At 49.2% G+C, this 21,759-nt stretch overlaps 2 protein-coding genes across 4 annotated transcripts in view; one reads left to right on the top strand and one right to left on the bottom strand.

Annotated features, from left to right (window-relative positions):
* Nucleotides 1-3,699, top strand: part of KIAA0040 (KIAA0040 ortholog) — a 31,064-nt gene extending 27,365 nt beyond the window's left edge. The window contains exon 2 of the mRNA XM_019726988.3: nucleotides 246-3,699. Within this exon, the coding sequence (XP_019582547.2) occupies nucleotides 376-672 (297 nt within the window). The 5' untranslated portion in view covers nucleotides 246-375 and the 3' untranslated portion in view covers nucleotides 673-3,699. The remainder of the gene's footprint in view (nucleotides 1-245) is intronic.
* A 6,971-nt stretch (nucleotides 3,700-10,670) lies between these two features.
* TNN (tenascin N) overlaps nucleotides 10,671-21,759 on the bottom strand; it is a 44,812-nt gene continuing 33,723 nt past the window's right edge. For 2 of the 3 annotated variants that reach the window (XM_088801576.1, XM_019734627.3), the window contains 7 exons: nucleotides 19,957-20,087; nucleotides 18,880-19,012; nucleotides 18,299-18,450; nucleotides 17,835-17,931; nucleotides 16,854-17,021; nucleotides 14,240-14,403; nucleotides 10,671-12,186 (listed from right to left, as the gene is read on the bottom strand). In XM_088801576.1, the coding sequence (XP_088657702.1) occupies nucleotides 11,986-12,186; nucleotides 14,240-14,403; nucleotides 16,854-17,021; nucleotides 17,835-17,931; nucleotides 18,299-18,450; nucleotides 18,880-19,012; nucleotides 19,957-20,087 (1,046 nt within the window). In that variant the 3' untranslated portion in view covers nucleotides 10,671-11,985. Of the gene's footprint in view, nucleotides 12,187-14,239; nucleotides 14,404-15,696; nucleotides 15,719-16,853; nucleotides 17,022-17,834; nucleotides 17,932-18,298; nucleotides 18,451-18,879; nucleotides 19,013-19,956; nucleotides 20,088-21,759 lie in introns of all 3 variants that reach the window. The other variant, XR_016022714.1, reaches the window with a different exon arrangement.

The raw sequence follows: 21,759 nt of genomic DNA, 5'->3' as shown, positions 1-21,759 counted from the left end.
ATGTGCCGGGTCTCATATACTATTAATTTCTATATCCTAAGCCCAATATCATGTATAAGAGTTAGTTAATATTCACTGACTACATGCACGTATTTCTCTTCTTTATTGAATCTCAATATAATTTCTCTGAACTCTGGAAATGTTTGATTCCCTCCCCTTTCCTAAGCCTAAAATCTAGGATCTTATTAAAAACTGTCGATCGTGCCATTGCCTTTTTCTTGAATTGTCTGTTTTGCTCCCTTCAGGTGCTATCCATGGCCTGCCCAAAGCCAGAGCTGGAAGACAAGTAAGTTCCCAATGGGCAAGGCTGTGTCCTCGTGAGCCTTGGACGTGGCAGTCAGCTGAGGTTTCTCTGGAACCTACCAGCCGAGCACCATGGAGAAAATCAGCTCCTTCTTGAATGCCATCTGGGACACCATCTTGAACAAGCACGAACAGGGCCTCTTCAACACCATCTGCCTGGGTGTCATCCTGGCGCTGCCACTACTGGTGGTCCTCACACTGCTCTTCATCTGTTGCCACTGCTGCTGGAACCGGCCACGCAAGAATGGCCAACAGCCAGTACAAAACAAGGGAAAGAAGAAAAAGAAGAAGAAGGCAGAGGAAGACCTCTGGATCTCTGCTCAGCCCAAGCTTCTCCAGATGGAGAAGAGGCCATCACTGCCTGTCTAGTCGGGCAGGAAGCAGAGGTGCCCCCTCAAGGACTCGGCTGTCTTCCACCTACACGCAGGCAGGGAGCAGCGATCCCTGACCTGACACACTCACATCAACAGAGGAACTTCTCAACCAAGGAACAAACCTCAGGCGAGTGTCCCCATGGAGGGCACTCCCAGGGAGCATGTGGACAGCTCTTGGGCACGGTCTTGGCAGCTACGTGTCCAGTAACAATGCTCTTCCCTACAGACTCAGGCATGCCATCCAACGGTCCCTGGCAAACTACATATGCAAAAGCACAAGGAACATGTATCTATACATCTTGACATGTCTCCCCAAAGCACACACACACACGCACACACACACACACATGTGGGTACTTGGGCAAGTGTATTTTGTTCATCAAATGGTCACTGAATGTCTACTGTGGGCAAAGCCCTGTGCACGGCAGTACATTATCTGCTCTTACAAAAACATCCCCCAGGAAGGCCCGGCCAGACGCGGGCACATATGCACAGTTCTAGGACCAGGCAAGGTGCACATCTTCCCCACAAACTCAGGTTAGAGACGTGTGCTTCCCTCTTCCTATCCCTACATAACCTTTGACTGGAAATCCTCATCACTGGGCATCCAGCAACCTGGTCAAGCCTCCATCCCTGTACGATACAGACTCAGCAAGTTCCCATGCTTTTGACCTCCCACCTGGGAGGAAAAATTTAAAGTGTGACAGATCAAAATTCATTGACAGCTACTGTCTTGCAACTCTGGACAAGGTCCTCGTTCCCACTGGTCAATATTTAATGTGGTCCCAGACCTCCCTCCGAGACGCTAGAACCACTGAGCAAGGCGTCTACTCCACGTGAGAACAAACCGCTCTTGGTAGTGACTCCCAGAGAGCTATGGAAACCAGGTTTCTCCAGGGGAAAGTATGCTTCCCGATGGAAGGGAGGTGCTACACCCGAGTGAGGAGTCTTCCGCGGAACCGAAGGTTTTCAGCGGGGAAGGAATTACGACGGTCCCTGGGACAGCCTTGCAAGAAAGCACACTGGACACGATTTCCTACGGTGGAAATGGAGGCCTTGCATGTTGTAGGAAGGCTGACTGCAGGAGATACAGAGTCTCAAGGAAAGCAGGATGAAGCTATGTAGAGGTTTATCGATATTTATGTTGAGGTTTGGACAAGTGCCTTGCATGCAGACGGTACTCCTAACTGTCTGCGGAGGCCGTTGGCTTTGTGACGATGTTAAGGGTAAACTACATACCTCACTAATTCCCCCAACTGACCTTCTGAGTGAGTCCGCTCATGCTGCGATGCCTGGGGGCTGAGTGTTGAATTCTGCAGGAAGGTGCACACAGAACCAAGAGTCAGCTTGGCACAGGTGTCGTTCGGACGTGTAAACTAGGTCTGTAGAGGGTTCCCCTGCCAGGCTGAAGTTGGGGGGCCATGTTAATCCACTTGTATGATGAGCTGGTTGGTGTTTTCATTGTATTGTGACCATATTACAGTGACGGGTAATTCCCAACGTGGGAGTAGGCTGTGCTGTCCAAGTTCATTTGCAAATCTGCTGGGTAGCGCTCATGAAATATTTTCCCATGGAAGCTCTTCTAATGGTGGTGAAATTGAGATTTAAGAACGTAGCTAAACTATGATATTGAGAGTGGCAAAAACTAAATTCTATAAGAGTGCAGTAATGGAAAAATGCACTCTATCTGTTCTCTTGGCCTACTTGGTACTCACCTGCCCTCCAGGTCTACTCCAGGCCTGCGAAGGGCAGGTGCTGGGTGGTGACTGCTGCACCAGGTCTTCTAACAGGTGACCCTGTGACTCATAATTCACGCCTGCATATATTTTAGGACCAGTAACGTTCACCCTCTCACCTTAAGTGGCCCTAAGTACCCGGGGCACTCAGACCCTCACTCCTAAACCGCTGTGACCAGAGGAAGAAGCGCCTTCTGATTCTCTGTCCCCTTGTCACATGGAGAGTTTTTCATGGAGCATCTGACTGTCCCCTGGACATCACAAGATGATTAGTCATCTCCCCACACAAAATGCACGAACCTCACCACGTCCACCACTGCCCACCAGGACACATTCCACTTCCTGTCTCCAGCACTCAGCACCCCCCGAAACGCATGTCTTGGGGGAGTCGTGGAGGCTGACGGCTGAGACTGGTGTCAGATATGATCCCGGCGAGCAGATCACTGGGATCAGGGCCAGCAAAGGAGCATGGCTGCCATGGCAACCGGCCGCTCATTTGAATTAAGACAGCAGTCGGTTGTCACTGCCATAAGAAGGCCTCAGTCTCCAGGTGCAGCGTCCCACTGTTTCCTCATAGAACAGACCAGCTCTACCTCCGGGCACAAAACACCCCGAAACACATGTCTCAGTTGCTTCCATAGCCTAGGACCCCGGACACCTAAGCCCTGACTGAGGCCTGTCTGTTCCCCATCCCAGTTTCCCGACAGCCTTCCCTGGAATACCTAGGACAGTGCCAGGTGCACGCACGAGCGGCCCTCCCGTTTCTACTGAATGAGCCCAAGGCAGTTACTGGTGTCCACTCCCTTTTCTTCCCACTTCATTCTCATCCTTCTCTCACTCCCTCTTCTCCTGGCACCAGCCCAGCTCCATCCCTCTAATCCTCTCCAGTTTTACTCCTTCCCAGCCTCTGTCTCAGAGCTGCCACTGGCCATGGGGGAAGCCCAGGCTGACAGCCTGCGTGGCCCATCTTGGGGGATTTAAGCTCATGAAGGACAAAAAAGATTGTAAAAAAGAGGCTTCCTAAACCAGCACCAGCTTGGGGAGGAGCCCCCAGGTTTCTACGCACCTTCAACCAGAGTCAGAGAAGGTCTTTCCCCACCCTCAATGGATTCACTTTTGTATTTCTTGGGGAGAGGGGGAGGGAGGCTACAGAGAAAGGGCAGTCGCCTTTTCAAGAAGACTATAAATGGTCCAAGTTGTATAATATTTGTCAATATTTTTTTTCTGGAAAATTCAAACACACCAACAGAAAAACTTATTTAAATAAAATACTTTGAACATAAAAAGCCATGCCTGGCTTCCTTATGTGCTGGAGTCAGACGCTCTCTTGGTATTAGATGTGACCCTCTCAATCAGATAGAGTGGGTGCAGTGACTCCTGGGATACCAAAGGCCCAGCCTTCCAGCACTGCCCCCGCCCCCGGCAGGGTCACAGGTCACAGGCGAAGGAATGCAGTCACACCACTGCCTGCAGAGCGTTTGCCTGGGGACCAGGCACCCGCAGAGGTGCCAGCTGCAGGAGAACAGACTCAGGTGCCCTGGCAACACTTACAGAACATTCCCTTCAGTGCGGTCAACTGATATCTTCTTAAAGGAAAAAGAGGAAAACAGCAAAAACTAAGTGAAAACAGACCTGTGCGTTAACTCTGGTGCGGCCAAAGGGAGAGATCAAAAGCCTCTACAGTAGCTGCTAGGGAGATAGACAGGTAGATAGATTCCGTGTTTCCCTGAAAATAAGACCTCGCCGGACAATCAGCTCTAATGCGTCTTTTGGAGCAAAAATTAATATAAGACCTGGTCTCATACTTTATATTATATTATATTATATTATATTATATTATATTATATTATATTATATTATATTATACTATATAAGACCCGGTCTTATAGTAAAATAAGACCGGGTCTTATATTTAGGTCTTATTTTCAGGAAACAGAGTAGACAGACAGACAGATAGACACATGTATGTATAGGTAAATGTTTCTCTTTTTTCATGTCAGCCATAGCTTTGCATTAATTATGAAATATAATGATTTCGATGCTCCTGATCCATCCCTTAATGACGGGCATCAAAGTTGGTCATCAAAGCAGAAACCATCTAGAACAGAGCTGCCCAATAGAACAAGGAATGATGGGCCTGTCCCATACGGTACTATTAGCCACATAGAGCTATTTAAATTAAAATGAAATAGCATGAAAAGTCCAGCAACTGAGTCACGTCTGCTACATTTCAATTGTTCACTAGCCACGTGGTCCAGAAGCTCGTGGGAGGCGTGGTCAAACACACTCGCCATCAGCTAGGGCTGAGGAAGGCAGGCTGATATTCCTGTGGTTTCACTCGATTCCTGGGCCCCGTCTCCACCACCACACCGTCCATGACAACCTGAGAACAGATTCTCCATTCGGGCCTCTGTTCTCTCCTCCGGGACTTCCAAACCTTTCCAGTGTAGAGGACGGAATGTTGCCCAGAAACTATGTGGGGAGGAGCAGCTGCGGCACAGCTGCGGGGACGCCAGAGCTAACTGCCATCAGCTCCACCTGCCCAGGCTCGGCCCTGACCTGAGGAGTAAAGGAAATAATGGGTAGGACGCATTTCAGACAGACAGGGCCTGGCTTATAGTAAGTGCTCAGTAAGTGTTAGCTGTTATTCTTAAGTGTAGATGGAAGATCATAAGCGAGCTGTGTTCTAGAAGTCAAAGGAGGAGAAAGTTTCAAGAAGAAAGCAAGAGTCCATCAAGTCTTATGGTGTAGTCAGTTCAAATGAGATAGGGGTTTAAAACAATGTACATTTTCTCTTCCTCTTGGTGTAATACATTCCTGATTTCACCAGACACGGCACTGTCTGCAGCACGACCAATACCCCATGAGTAAGGAGGGCTCCCAGTTTGCAGTATGTGATGGGTGAGTTTGTCCCCTCTGCCCACAACCGAGCCATCCTACGGTGACAGTGGTGCCCCCTGGTGGCCAGATCAGGAGAGTATTTGCATCAGCGTCTCATTCACCTCACAGCAGTTTCCCTTACAACATCAATCCAGCTAGATCACTGGTCCTCAGACTAACGGTGCGAAAGACTCACTGGGTTTCCTGTGATATTCACGAATCTGTCAGGGTCAACACTGCCATGTTCATTGGACAGATGAGGGATACTCAGAATCCTAAGCCTTAATTGTTGTTACAGACATTTCTGTGACGTGGTCCTGATTTTACATCCCTGCCTACAGGAAAGCTTCCCAAACCACATGAGCCTTGCCCATCACAGCAAAAGCAGATGATATGGCAATTGTCTCTGTTCCTCATTCAAAGCACTCCACTCCCACCCGCATTAGAATTAGCTTTTGTGAGGCCAGAATTGTATCTGTCTTATTCACCACTGTATCTCCAATACGTAGCAGGGAACCTGGTACATACTACATGCTAAATAAATGCATTGATGAGGGGGAAGAAAGAGAATCACTGGGTGTCTCCCTCTGACCTTCTGCTGGATTTATTAAATCTTGGATGAGGCCAGACTACCTGCTCTTCTAGCAAGCACTCTAGGTAAATGCCAGTGGTCCCTGAATCACACCTTGGAAATGTTAACTAGATACTCAGAAAACAAGCAAATTCTATGGTCAGTGTTTGCAAAACACTGCATACTGTGACTTTCCTACTTTTCTTTGAGGTCCACGGTGAGTGTATTGCATTAGGTTCTAAGAGGCACTATAAGGCAGAAACTGGTATAACTCTGCTTAGCTCAATGCTTTCCCAAGCTTATTTGACCATGATACCTTTTCTTCTTCTAGCACATCTAGAGGAGGAAGGGTTCCGAGGAACACAGTTTGGGAAACGCTGCCAGGGAGGGTCTGCATATCCCCCAGGGTTCATCTGTTCCTATCTTTGTTTATAACTCAGTCCTATCATCCCCAAGGACACCCTTTCTGAAATGCACACAGATTCTCCTTTACCTCTCGCGGCCTTTGTTTCTCACTCTGCCCTTTGGCTTTCTTCCGTTAGTGACCCACAACAATCCTACTGGTAGCCATTCATGGCCCACATGCCTTAGAGCTGGCTAGAGATACACTTCTACATCAAGAGAAAAAAATAGAAAATCCCAAAGTTGTGAATGAAGGTATAAAGACTAAAGATCCAGGCGGCCTCCATCTTGCCTTTCCAGAGCGCTTTGAATCACGTAAGAGCCCTCAACATCCCATTTGATTCTCACAGCGACTGACACAGTACATCAGGGACTGATGTCATTCCCATTTTATACAAGACAACGAGGCCCAGAGAAGGAAAGCAACTCACCCAGAGCAGCCATGGAAACCAAAGCCTTCAGACTCCTACCCCAGCGCCCCTCCCACACGCCGCGGGGCACCTGGACCCAGGCCCACCTGCTGGTCTTGGCTCCTCAAAGACTGTTAGCTGCAGGGGCAGCCGCTCTGCTCAGAAGTGTATTGAGTACAGCGCAGGGCTCTGCCCACAAGCCCCTGGAGTCCCGGATGTCTCCTTTAGTTGTCCCATACCTGGCTCATCTGCCTCCTCCTCCTGCTCTAATGAAAGCTAACTTTCTTCACGCATCAAAATCAAGAGCTATTTTCATTCCGTTTTTCCCCTTCTTTTATTTAAATTACAACACTACAATACCGTTGTTTTCTATTTCTGTCATAACTGCACTGCAATTTGTATTATAGAATAAGCAGGCTTTTATGGGCTAACCTGGGAACCTAACTTTTTTTACATAACATTGAAATGGAAATGGAAATGGAAACAACCCAGTTCCTGTTTCTCCTGTAGAAACCCCCTCTCTCCCCCAGCCCCCAGCCCAGTACACCAGGTGTGCGGGGGAAGAAGGGGGGGGGGGGTCCAGGCTCACTAGGCCATCTCTTCAAGGTATTTCCCAGTCACTTGTTTTGCGCCTTAGTTCAGCAGCCACACTGCCTGCACAACACTCAGCATGGACTGCATGCTGGGCCGTGGCCCACAGGCCGACTCTCAAAACCACGTTATCCAGGAAGCAAGAAAAATGGGGACTCCCCAGAACTCACCTTTACGGCGGCAAGTGGCGTCCAAGTGAGAGGTTCCCGATGGGACAACACTGCCATCTCCTGGCCTAGCTGGGTACAGCGTGCCTCCCGCTCTGGGCTGCTGGACCCATCCGCACTCTTAGAAACTGCTTCCTGATGCCACCGCCCTGGGGACGGGCTCAAGGGAATGACTTGGGAATTTTTGTAGTGAAGGGCTTCCTCCAGCAAATGATTCAGTTTTGCCAAGAGCTCTTCATTATTTATACGTGTTTTTCCTTCTGCCATGCTGTACCTCTGTTTGCATCGCTCCCTGTCCACATTCTTGCGCTCTCTCTCCACATACCATGTCTGGTCCTTTTCCTTCCAGGCACCCCCTTGATCACAATCCCTTGGGTCATTCTTGTCTTTCTCCCTGGCTCTTCCAGCATTTTCTGGCTTTAACTGATCTTTGAATCCCTGAGAACTCCAAGTTAAAAAGCAGAGCTCTTATCGTCTTATGACAAACACAAACTCTGGGACTCTATTCCCAGAGGAAGCGCCTGCCAGGAACCAGGTCTAAAGACCCCATAAAAGGACCCCTTCGCTGCCTTTACCACCTGTTTGAGGGGACAGGATCCCCTCAAATCCTGTCGATTCCTCCTCCTAAATCTCTCTTTAATCTGAGCCCTTAACCCCGTTCCCATTATTTTTGCCACAGGCCAAGGAAGTCATTACCCATTCCAGGAGCCTTCGTCGACCTGTCTGTGAGCCTCTACCCTTCCCCCAAACTGCCCTCAACACCTGCCCCGGAAGCTTTAAAAAGCTCAGGCGAACAGGACTCAGCTGGGACTCATTGAAGCGGAGTCCCAGAGGCAAAGCAGATCCGGGTACAGGAAGTGAATCAGCTCCAGCTGATTTCGGTGGACAGTGCCAGCTGAAAACCACGGTATCTCAGGGCCAAGACAACAGTCCCCACCCATCGCTCCAGCGTGGCCCCCACCAAGCTCTCCTCAACCCACCAGCAAACCACTTTCCTCCCTCAAACTCACCACATTCCACCCTTTTCATCTTTACCACCAAGTGTCCCTTGCCCGAGGTGCCCTGCAAACTCAGATTCATCCTTCCAGACCTATCGCCGACATCACACCCACGACACTTTCTCTGGGACCCTCGCTCTGCTCCCAGGGCCTGGTCCGTATCCCCATTGACTCAGTCTCCCCATCTCGCTACCCACTGCCGTGGTTGGTACCCACCACACTGCGCACACGGGCTTTGCTAGTGTCTTGTGCGGAATTGGCAATGGCTTGGAGACTTTATCGAATGCTTGTGATCCGTCTGTCCTTGCTTCTACCCTCGTGCCCAGCGGGCAGCCTGTCCCTTCTATGACAGCTGTTGCTTGCTTTGCTTTGTCCTTTAGGGTGGAAATTCCCTTTAAACTTCAAAGGCCCTATGGCTCATAACCTGACTCTAAGAAAAGTGTTTAACCCTCTGAAAAGCAGGCTTATCCAGAAATCCATTTCTGAGGCCCATATTCAGCTATCAGAGCGGGGGCTGCCAGAGCTGGTCACGGTAAATGAGCTTAGGCACAGAGGTTTAGGGCTAGAACGTTCTCAAACATCCTTTGAAAATGAGCTTCCCTCTACTTCCGTCTCTGCCCCCCACCCCCGTAGAACCCTTGAAGGGTCAGCTGAGGTTTTCTCCACCCTGAACCTTCGGGGCAATATGGGTCCTACAGGTGAAAGAATGCAAGAAGCAACTCCAGTTTCCCACAAGCCCTCATCTTGGCCAGTGGAGGACAGACGCTGGGGTCAGAGGACACGGGGGTGTGCGGCTGCCATCACAGATGCCTCCCAAGTGGAAAGACCATCAGTGGGGGCCCCCTATGTCAGAGCTAATCAGAGTGGTCAGTGATCCAGCTGCAGCCCCAGTCCAGACCCACTGAGTCAGAAGGTCTGGGGGTCTGCTCAGCACGTTTGACGAGCGTGTTCAAAGCCAGGAAGTACTGACAACCAGCAAGACTCCTGAGGCACCAAGGTGAGGAGCTTATGTGCAAACAGAAGAAGAGAGGACACAGAACTGGGGGCTGTACAAAGGGACCTTCAAGGCAGATGAGGAAATGAAGCGCAGGCATCCGCCTGGTGAAGCCGGATCAAGACTAAAGAACTCAGGCAGGTCTCTGCAAAGACGTCCTCCTCAGGGAGGCCTGTGTGGCCCCCCAGCTCCAGCAGCGTCTCTACCTCCATCTCTTAACCCTCCTGTAGTTTTCTTCTAGGGCACTTAACACTTCTTAGAATTGTGTATTTCTGTGTTGTTTATCGTCAGTTCCACCAGTATAAAATAAGCACAGGGGCAGGAATAATATGTTTATAGCAGCAGAACCTGACACACACTGATGCTGAATCATTATCTGTTGAATGAATGAATGAATGAATGAATTACAGCACCCACACTCCATTAGTGCAAGGACCATGTCTAGCTTGCTTGCCTCTGAGCTCACCTCTGTCTCTCCAGTGCTAAGCACACTGCCTGGTAAGAAGCAAGTAGACAAATTCCTGTGGAAGCCACGAGCAGGCATATTTTAATGACCAGCCCCAACCCTGGAGCCATACGTCACTGAGATCACCGGCCATCAGCTCCCGCAGTTATTATGCCATTGCTCAGTGTGTGTGGGGGGGGGGGGGGGAGGCGGGGGGGATGTGCTAAAACATTGAAAGATTGACAAAACTGTCTTCAGAGTATGTCTTGGCATTCAGCCAGAGATTAAAACTGGGAAAAGCCAAGGCAGTAAGCCACACGCCGGTCCTGGAGGGGAACTGCAGCTTTTAGGGCATTTGTCCTCCCCACTCACTCACTTCTGCTCCCAAATACCATTATTTGCCACCGTGCAAGTAAGAGACCACACCAACCAAAGTCCACTATAACGCACAAAGTTCACCTCCACTGCACTTAGGTTACATTTAGAGTTCAAGTGCACTTAGGTGGGGAAAATAACACAAGGCAATTCTTTTCCAATCACGTGGCTTATTATCTTCTTCTTGAATAGGAATTTTGAGTTACTTCAATGGTCACTGATTTGCCTACAGAAAAACCTTCCCAAGAGACAGGAAAATAAGCCAAAAGGATCTGACCTGAGGATAAAACAGATCAGCGTCTGAGCTGAGCACTTTCAGGAAACCAAGGGGCCCCACAGAGTGGGGGCCAGGAAAGGAGGGAACATGAAAAGGAGTCGCAGGGAAGTCCCTGGGAGGAACCAATTATCGAGAGAGAGAGTCAAATTATTTAAAGTTGAAATGAGTGAGAATTTATTCACAACATATGCGGATCTATGAAAATGATTATGCAAATGGCTGGAAAGAGGGCACTTAAAAATAGCAGTAACAGGCAGCTTTGGTTTCCAGCCTGCTGGATACTAGTCAGAACTGAGCTAAACGCGAATCCACTTGGTCCCTTTTGGTTCCCTTTATTCTGCCTCAAAACACCAGCAATTTTTTTAAAGGGGAAGATCTACACCTCTTCCCTCAAAACGCAGTTGTACAAGGGAGGTCATTAGCCTCAGGCTACCTTAGCACCTGGGTCATAAAAGAGAAGCCCTCCTTGGTGTTTCTTTCCAGAGAGGAGCTTCGTGTTAGCAAAACTTTAAATATTATATACATATCAGTTTGTATTAGCAAAACTTTGCATATTATATATATACCAGTTTCCAAAGATTTCCAGTAGGTAAAGTGCTAGGCTTTTTTTGGCCCTAATCCCATATATTTGTTACCAAAGATAGACTGAAAAAGCTTGCGGTTCCAGTGCTGTCTTTCCCATTCACACTCTGCAACTACTATTGCGTTGGTGTGCAGGCCCCCAATACATGAGGTCGGACAATTAAGTTCACGAATGCATCCTAGAAAAAGTGCTCCATACCTCATTGCTGAATATCACTATGGTCACCTTTGAAGTACTCCCCTTGGGAAGCTATGCACCAACGCCAGCGCCTAGTCCACCCTTCAAAGCAATTTTGGAACTCTTTTTCTGGAATAGCCTTCAGAGCTGTTGTCGTATTACCCTTGAGGTCCTGAATGCCATCAAAATGTCTTTCTTTCAATATCTCCTTTATCTTTGGGTAAAGAAAGAAGTCATTGGGGGCCAGATCAGGTGAGTAGGGAGGGTGTTCCAATAGAGTCATTTGTTTACTGGCTAAAAACTCCCTCACAGACAGTGCCGTGTGAGCTGGTGCATTGTCGTGATGCAAGAGCCATGAATTGTTGGCGAAAAGTTCAGGTTGTCTAACTTTTTCATGCAGCCTTTTCAGTATTTCCAATAGTAAACTTGGTTAACTGTTTGTCCAGTTGGTACAAATTCATAAGGAATAATCCCTCTGATATAAAAAAAAAAGGTTAGCAACATCATTGCAACAAGTTCACGAACTTAATTGTCTGACCTCATAGATGGGCAAAAATGCAGGTGACAGGGAAGTACGCTCTATGGTGTGGAGCTCAGTGACATGCTTTGTCCTGCAGGTTATCCAGCATCTCAGAAACTAGAGACTATGACCATCCCTCCAACTTCCATTAACCAGTCACCACAACCCACTCCACCCCAAGCTTATGCAGTCCCAACACTGGGCTGGTCTTGCCTCGTGCGATGATTGCTCAGATGGGCCGTCAGAAAGTTCTCGAATTTTTCTCCTAGTGTCCGCTTCCTCCTGCCCAGGACATGCTCCCCACTGTAGCCATGAGGGCGAATTTTCAACTCCACATAAGGAATGGAGAATTCGTGTCCTTTCCACGGCTCCCAGTTCACGCCCTACATAAAAAAGCCAACATCAAATAGAGGCACTTGGGAGGAGGGCAGGGTGGGTTACAATACAAAGGAATGCTTCCTTGTCAGGGAAACGGCACACTCACTGCTTAGGGGAGAGAAAAAGAGAGACAAGGGGTGACTGGGGTAGTTACAAGGCAAGCGGGGTGGACTCGAGAAACATGCGCCCTCTGCTGGGCAGCTGGGGTTAGACAGGCTGGCGGTTTGGAAGCCGCAGGGGTGGGAGGACCCGGGATGTGAGCCCAGGACGGGGGTGAGGCCTGGGCAGGAGCAAAGATAACACAGGGTCAACCTGGCCAGCAATGATCAAATTATCTTTGCCTCCCTCCTTTCCTTTCCAAAAAATTAAAGGCAAAATAGACATATTAATTGGCCAATTGTGTAAAATCATTTTCAATTTAGACTGTTTAGATATTAGCTCTGGGGTAAAGAACAGCCCGCTGAAAACTAAATTTCACTTTATGTCTTTTGACTACTGAGCGCAATAATATTTAATTCAGTTGATAACCTTGCAACCTGGCCAATAAAGAGCCCAAGTGACCAATTTTATGTATTTTAATTTGTGAGGTAAATGATAAACAAGAAACTAAATGCCTTGCAGACGCTGAAAAGCACATTAACCAGATGAATGTCTTTTATTAGCAAATACAGGGATGGTTTCGGGCATGCTGGCCGCTCGTTTCAAATATCTGACCTCTCTCCCATCACTGGCTTGCGTGAGTCAGCCCACATGCTGCCACCGTGATTCATGGGCCCAACCCCCTCAGCTTCCCGGGGGACACATTTCTTCTTCCCTTGGAAAAACCAAAGCACCAGGAGCCCCTGCAACCTGGTCAGGACCAAAGGACTCAAAATGAGCCTGGACTTTAGGTGCGCTAATACCTACAGTAATATCGTTACAAGGTGAGTTCTAGGGAGAGGTTAGATGCAGGACTCAGGACGGGAGATTAGAAACCCAGGATGGGGACTTCGAGAGTTCTTGGAGGGGACAGATTAATGATGAGAAGGAACAAGAGGCAACTTTTAAGAAGCCAGAGGAAGCAGGCAGGAGATGCCGAGAACCTGGTGAGGAGTCAACAGCAGGTTCACAGGTCATGGAGGTTCGAGGAATTGCTGGCAGGAAAGTTTCAGGGTGAGGGAGGGGAGAGGAGGTCTCAAGAACGCTTAGCCTACGTGCATACTCGTCACCTGGGAGACCGGCTTAGCATCGTGCTCTGGGCCGACTCTAGGGGTTTGGGATGAAACGGAGTGAAGACTGGGCCTGACCTAAGGAAGGCTTTGTTTCCCTGGTGATCAAAGGACTTGAGGAAAACAGCTCTGGTTAACTGGGAGAACAACTAGAAAGAATGAGGAAATGTCTGTGTCCCCCTCCAAATGCAAGTGTGGAAGCCCTAACCCCAGGGTGATGGTATTAGGAGGTGGGGCCTTTGGGAGGTAATTAGGGTTCGATGAGGTGATCAGGTTGGGTCCCCCATAGTGGGATTATGAGGATTATTATTCTAAGAAGAGAAAGAGACACCAGAGCACTCTTCTTTCTCTCTCTCCCCCCCTCTCCTCTCTCTCTTCACTATGTGAGGATTCAGAAAGAGAACTCTCACCAGGGGCTGAATCTGCCGGCACCTTGACCTTGGACCTCCAGCCTCCAGAAGAGTGAGAAGTACATGGCTGCGGTGTAAGACCCCCAGTCTACAGTATTTCATGCCAGCAGCCCAAACCGACTAAGCCAGTGTACATGTGTGACCTGGTAAAGCGAGGTGGGGTGGGTCCCACATCCTGTGTCTCTATCCAGCAATGAGCAGCCGGGGCTCCCGCCTACCTGCACGGAAGCGTGTAGCACGGTAGGGAACGCAACGTGTGGAGGACTGCCACAAATGGGGGTGGGGGAACCTCAAGGCCATGGAACCTGGAAAAGAAGCCCTACTGCCCTGACTGGAAGCCTCAGAAGGAGAAAGCAGCCAAACTAAGCTGGAGGATGTCACTTTGGGAACTGAATGTGGGCAGAGCCTGGGACAAAAAAAGATGTTCACCTGTCACCTACCTCACTATGCTTGGTCTCCCCGTATCTGCCATTGGGGTTGGCCAAGTGGCAGTTCTTGTACCACCAGCCGCCATGATGCGTCAGGGCACAGTTGCTGAGGGCAACATCGTTGTCTCTGTCAAAAGTTGTAAACTTCCATCCGTTGTGGTAAGTAAGAGCGTCCCCTGCAGGAGAGAAGAGAGGCCATGTTTCACCGCTGAGAGGGTGACTACACTCTGGCCCGAAAGAGGACTCAGCAGAAAACTCTCTAGGCATGAAAATGCCCAGGATCCAGTCAGTTATGTCACAGGACTCCTCTCTCAAAATGGCCAAAAGACAAAGACAGGATACAGACGACAGATTCTCTTGCCTGCTCTGCCATCCAAACTTCAGGCCTGTTTCTCCAATCGCCTTCAGAGCATTCCACGTAGGAGCTTCACAGTCATGTGAAATAGCCACATGTCCAACACCAAACTCACGCACTCTCCCCATAGTGCCCGAGCACCCTTCTCACAAGCTAACCCCTCTCCCACCCTCCCTGTCTCGGCTCAAACATCGTCCCAGCCACCCAGATGTAGAGCCCCCGAGCCACATCGGCAATCCCATTGTACGCCTTTCTCAATCCCTTCCTTCTGAAGGAACCTACGTGCACCCCTGCTCCCACGGCTGCCACCCTGGACCTTCTCTCATCTCTTCGGGCCTCTATGAGCACAGCAGCCTTCCTAGCCCTTCTGAAGTGTAAGCATCCATTATGTCAGGCCTCATGTGCCACTTCCTACCACCCAGAGGAGCATGGCTCCGCTGTTCCCAGCACAATCTCACGGCCCACTGCACGCACCAGCTTCTCTCTGCCCTTCATCAGTCTAAATCCCAACCATGCCTCAAGGCCCAGCTCAACCCACTCCTAAGGAGGAGTCGCCTTATCAACCCTCGCTCGCCCCTCCTGACACACATGCCTGAACTTCTAGAGCCTTCCTGGGCTCACATACACAATTCAGTGCTTCATCGCATCCTGTCTGTTAATCTGTAATTATTTCACAGGTACTTCTGCTATTTCCCCATCATATTTGTCATCCTTTTATAAGTTTGCTTTTTAATTCAGCTCATAAAAGGAAATAAGGACCCACATCAATCCCAGGTTTAATTAAGTTCTGTTTCTACTCTAACAACACTTATATTTACATCTGGTCTCTGAGTTTACCAGGCACCTTCACATATATATTCTCACAAGCCTCCGGGTAGATCGGGAACATTTTAGTCCCATGAGGCAACAAACTCACGGAGGTTAGACTCTAGGGACCTGTCAAGGAGCCGACCCCTCCCACCTTGTCTCCTCTCTTGTCACTGTGTCACCAGGCTCACACCTTCACTGACCCCAATGGAAGCAATTTGGGTCTCGGAGACTATTCTTTACAATATAAAACATCCTTAAAATTATATAGAAAGGTCTTGCCAGAAATACCGTATTTTAAACTCACCTATTCTGTTCCAGGGCCCACGCTAAGCATTGGGAAATAAGAGCAAATGCAAAATTCATGTAATTAAAAAACAATTAAATCATAAAACCTGAAAGACATTTTGTATTAGCAGTCAGATACTTCAGATTATGGTGTCTGTTCGCAGTCTTCTGCCATTACAGGTCGTTGAGCAGACAATTTTTGAGAAGGCCTGCAAGGTCTGCAAGAGTAAACTCCAATGGCCTTGCCTCAGCTCTCCCTACCACGTATGAGACTCTTTGCAAAAGTTACCTTATAAGACTGTCCATTTCCATGTGAGCCTAAGGGGAGCGACATGTCTTAAACAGTCAGTGGATCTGGCTGATAACACATTCCTATCTAGTTACATCCAAGTCAAAAACATGCAAAATGAAACAACAGGCCCACTTATTAGGGTTTTAAAATCTATAAATTCAGGTTTAAGTATAACATTAAAACAATAACCACCCTCCCCTCTTAAGTACAACATTCGATGGGATAATCCCCGTATTTCCATCACGATGCTCAATTTTGTTCTTTCCCTTCATAACTGAACACACCATCAACTGGCTCAAACCCAGTGAGCAGCTTATTGAGGCTAAAGATTCTGCTCCCGGCTCAGCTGCTCATTTCTGTGTTGTCACAGTCGTAGGAAGTTAATGAGATGGATGCTTTATTGTTTGAATCAGCACTTTCGTTTTTCTGTCTTCGTTTATGGCAAAGTGCCGACCCACTATTTAAATAACACACACACACACACACACACACACACACACACACACATACACACACACACACTGCTGTGCAAGGATGGCTGCCACCCCGCTGAAGCTGAGTGAAAGGTGGGCAGGCACCACTCTGTCACTCATCAGCCAACGTACAGTGACCTGAATTTGTGGAATACAAGAGGAGGGCTTTCATTGGCTGGAGGTGGGGTGGGCATTGATGTATAACATACAAATGTTCCGATTTTATGATGGTCAAGGATTGCTTTAACGACTTGGTTCACTCCCACCCACTGCAGGGAGCAGGGCGTCAACTGTCAATGAGGACAATTCCCCTTCGCAGGACATTCCGTCCCCTAGATCCATGGCACATGGCAAACCAGGGCTTAGACACACAGAGCAAGAGAAACCAGCAGGAAGAAAGCTATTTCTTACCTGCTGTGCCCCTGTATTTCCCAACGGTGAGCTTGTAGCGCTCCCTGGGGGAGGCTACCTGGAAGAAGTCATACACGGCGTAGGCGGACTCGTTGGCGGTCTGCAAGTCCACTCTCACCTCGTACCGGGTGGGGGTCCCAGTGGTGAGATTGTGCAGCTTGTCCAGTCCTGCAAACGAGGAATTCCAACCCCTGATCAGCCGGTGTGTGTGAGCATTCACCACCGGCATCCGAGACTTTCTAGCCTCTACCGCCTCTGCTTTCTCTTAGGGGGGCTCATTTTCTCCTGTGATTTCTTTGGCACTTAGTATAGAAGCCAAGTCCTGTAGGCGGGCACAGTGGGGGTCCTCATAGGTTGAACCTGACCCACTGACGCCATCACTCTAAGGCATCAGCCGTCCTATTTGTCGTCCACTTATCTCGCCAGCTGGGAGAGGAGATCAACTGGTCACTCTACAGTCTCTGAAGGGACTTCGGACCAAGCAAAGCACAAACCTCACCTACTCTTTCAGGCACTGAGTCATAATGTCAATGGATTCCTTCATCTCTCAGTTGGTGCTTGTGGCTCTTTCACTCTCCATGAACATCCACCCCAGAACAGAGCGGGAGGAAATGAGAGCAAACTGTCCCATAATGACTGGCATTACGGACAGAATTTCTGGGACGACTTGTCTGATCTCCCCATCACAGCCCAGAAGCCCAATCGATCAGCTCCTGTTCTACTCTGTGGTTTTTAAGAAGTTTGGGCTTCAGGCAGATCCTGTGGGGCTCAGGTACAGCATAAAGACCCTCTGGGACAGTCTGACCCAGCCCAGAGCTTGGGAACCTTCCTGGTGACACAGGTCGGCAGGGTCCTCAGCGTGTCCCTGTCACTTGGACCTCTTCCTGACTATGGTGGGCTTCGTCAAGCTGCCTGACCAGCTTTTCGAGGGGGAAATCTCCCCTTCACATCCCAGCCCTCCTGGATTCCCAAAGATCATACCAAGCCAGAACTCCTTCATGGGGTCCCCAAAGCCTTCCACGTAGGTCCGCCAACGCTTGAAGAAATCCAACTGCCCGGTGTTCCGCCTCTGGAAGACCTGAGAAGGGAGATGGATGTTTCGCTGACACACTCGAACAGTCACGACTGAGGGACAGAGGACAGTGGCTTGAACGGGGGCTGCCCTCAGGATAGACAGTGTGAGGGTCTTGCTTATGAGCGTGCTTTGGAGAGAATAAATGTGGGTAAGACATACATATAGGGCATGATGAGGCAGCGACAGACCCACGAGCCTTCACAGCCATCAGCCTTAGCCTAACCATGCCGGCTTTATCCCAGGCGTGAACTACTTCCGGTTCTATTCCTACAGGGGGTAGGATTTCTCTACACACAGCTGCAGGCCACTGGAGTGCCTGTGTCTTGTGGATAAAGAAGAACTAGAGTTCCCAGGGCTCTGGGTAACTCACAGTCCAGCCGCCTCCATCGGTGTCCATGTCACAGTACACCTGCAGGGGCCAGCTGGTGTCACCGTGCAGGTAGATGGTGTACAGGCCACTGGCGACGTCGCTGTTCTGCTGAACTTGACTGCAGTCCGAAGGATGTGGGAAACGGGCACCAACTGGGAGCCAAACAGGGGGACGGCATCGTTAAGAGACAGGCAAGGGAGAGGGCAGCGGGGCGAGTCCCTATTTTAAGTTAATTTATTGGTTTAGGGTTAGTCACAACCCACGACCACTTTGCTTCCCCAAGTGTTCACTCATCTTATTTTTCTCTCACTCTGCTCTCATCGAACCCTATAAATGGACCACAAATAAGGTCAAATTCACATCATTTCCACCCCTGACCCAACTGCCCCCCAAAACAACACTCCTGTTCGCTCCCCTCTGTAGTCGCTCTCTCATGGGATGGATTTCTCCTGACCCCATTTCCGTTTCCCCACGCCTAGAGAAAGCCATAGCTCTGCAGCCTTCGCTCCTCTGTGGACAGCATGTCTGTCCTCTGTCATGCTCCTCCCCCTACACTCTTGTTCCGAGTGCGGACATATTACCTGTGGAAAGGGTGGTGGCTACACTCCTGCTCCAGCGATCCCCCTTAAAGGCCACCAAGGAGATGGGGTAGGTGACACCCTGCTCAAGGCCTTGCAACTCCAACCTCTGGTCCCCTTGTCCGAGCCGCACCTCCTGCCCAACAAAGGAGACAGTCGGTCAACATTCAGTGTGTCACCTCCAGCACTAGGTGTCGGCAGCGTTCTGCTAGTCACAGAAGCTCTCTCCCGGCGCAGGGTTTTGTCCCTTTGAGGGCTCAGTGGCAGTGCAGGATCCCAGTGGGTCCAGCCACCGCTGTGAAAGGCCATGCTGTGGAGATTCGGCAGTGCTGGGAGCCAGCGCCCCTGGGGCAGCGCCAGCCAGGCCTCCCGGGACCTCTGCCCTCCAGACACACACGGGGGCACTCAAGGCCAGGCTGAGGAGGGAGCAGGGAAGGGAGGCAGGGAGACAGTTGGCTTCTCAATAAACTTCCTTCTGACCCTGTCTTCCTTCCTCTAGCAGGGCTGTCCTAAGCATTAATTGAGATAATGAATAAATCAATGTGCCTTTTGTTCCTTCCTCCCTTCTTTCTTCCTTGCCAAGGAGAGAGATTACTAACTTTCCATTGGAACAAGTTTTACAAATTTACTGGCCTTAAGATTCCAGGTGGGAGATGTCACCCTTGAAATAAGGGTTGACCAATTCATTCAACAAATCTTAATTGAGCATTTACTATGTGCCAGGTTCTAAAGACTTTACATACAATGATGAACAAAACAGGCAAAACACCCCTGTCCTCATGGAGCTAATGTTTACTGGGGAAGATAAACAATAAACAAAATGAGCTGGGGCCGACGTGTGGCTGACAAATACGCAATGGTCAGCTAGGAGCAGGCACTGAGGTTAGTCCTATCGGATGACAGCTCACTGTTCACAAATGACATATTTAGCACTATCCCTTGCACACAGCAGGTGATCAATAAGGATCAACTCATTTATCAGCAGGTTGTCATGAGCCCAGCAATCGAGCTGGTTGGCCTAAGCCAGTTTATACAGAAGCCGGGCACAGGCGCCGAGCACGGACGGGGAGTATCCAGTACCTTCACAGTACCACCTGGGAGCTGGTAGGTCAGAAGGTAGCCATCAATCTGAGTAGAGGGGGGTGTCCAGGTCAACAGCCCACCAGTCTGTGTTACAGCAGACGGACGAAGGTTTCTGGGAGGGTCGATGTCTGCAGAGCGAAAGTCAGGTAATTATTATTACTAAGGTGCATCTGAGGTCAGGTAATTTTTGAAGTGTTAGCTTGTATTTTCTCCCTACATATCCTTCCATTTGTCTTCTTCCCTTCAAGCCGGTAGCAGGCTCTTTTCTTTCTTGCCACCAGGTCTTTGTGACCTTTGTTTCCTGGACCCACTGAGGACAAGGATTAAGGAGCAGGCACGTGGGTGGGGCCCACATGGAGTGAACATGGGCTCCTACTTCCCGGCAGAGTGATGGGTAGGAGGCTAAACTAGCCGACAGATCCTGAGGTGGCCGGGCTCCCACAGTGGCATGGAAACGAGTAAATGCAGATCAGAAAAGTCCCCACACAAGGAAACCAGGACGTCTCAGCAAAGAGCTACCAGGAAAGGTGACCGAAATGCAGGATGAGCTGCTTGCGCCCGGCACTGGGGAACTACCCAAGGCTTTACATACAGCCCCGGGGAAGGAGCATGACCTTAAAGGCACTGAGATTTCTGCCCAACAGGCAGAGTGGGGCTTACAATGGACATTAGGTTGGTATAGAAATATAAAGTTCTATTTCTTACGTATCTAAGCGGATGGCCTTTAGATGCATACTGTGTACAGAAAGTGGGGGGGAGATTTGTACAAAGGAGGAGTGAGAGGAGGGAAGGAGGGAGGGACGTAGAGACAGCAGAGTTTTTCCTCTGGTTCCCATGCACTTTCCCACACAAACACCAGTGGGAACACACAGGCACACATGCACTAGACCAGGAAAATTAAAGCTGGGCAAAAATTGTAGTCAACACCATAGTACTTGGTCAGACAGCTCATTTTTTTTTTAAACCAAATAAGCTATGAGTAGAAATTTCCCTGTTGAAAAGTCATTATCATAGAAGGTGATTTTCATTTCTAAGTTCCCAAAAAAAGACGTCTGCAGGCTATATTCTACCCAGTAGCATTTCATCTGAGAAATGAAATGCATTTTAATAGAAATCAGGCAGCTGCTGTTTTAGGATGTTTTGACAAATTTTGAGTTTCTGTCATGTCAGCGTGGTTTGACTTTCTAAAGCGTAACATTTGGTATGGATTTCAGTGTATCCATCACACGAAAAAAACTGAACTTCTCCCTTGCAAAATCAAAGGAAAATCTGAATGATTTAAATATCTCAAGCTGGCTTCTGCCACCTCTGACTGCCCACCCATCCCCACATATGGGCTTGAGATGTGGTCTTCGTTCCTTTCACATTTCTATGAAGTAGAAAGATGCTAACGTTGTCTTTAAATATGGGGAAAGTGAAGCAAAGAGAAGATAAAGAAGGAAGAGAGGAAGGAAGGAACAGGGGAGGGAGGAGAGGAGGGTGCAAAATACTGGCTACCCCTGAAAAGCATGAGGATGAGAGAGTCTGGGATGTGGAAAAGGGTTTTTCCTTCTACACACCCTTGCTCAGTTTGAAACTTTTTTACATAAACACGTATTACCTTTTTTGGTTCAAAACTCCAGTTAATTGTAACTAATAAAAATAATAAAGAAATTCAAGTCACCTCTAAGTCCAGTGGCCACACATGGTGGACTCGGCCACAGAGGGGACGGCCAGGCCTCGTCCAGACTGTCTAAAGGGGCCCGCGGCTCTTCTCAGGTCCCCCTGAGACCCGATGCAATGATGCTCAGCGAGACCAGC

The sequence above is a fragment of the Rhinolophus sinicus genome, chromosome 11 (assembly GCF_057876585.1).
Source record: "Rhinolophus sinicus isolate RSI-liver-muscle chromosome 11, RSI-T2T, whole genome shotgun sequence".
NCBI classification, from domain to species: Eukaryota; Metazoa; Chordata; class Mammalia; order Chiroptera; family Rhinolophidae; genus Rhinolophus; species Rhinolophus sinicus.
This window is presented reverse-complemented; position numbering and strand designations above follow the sequence as displayed.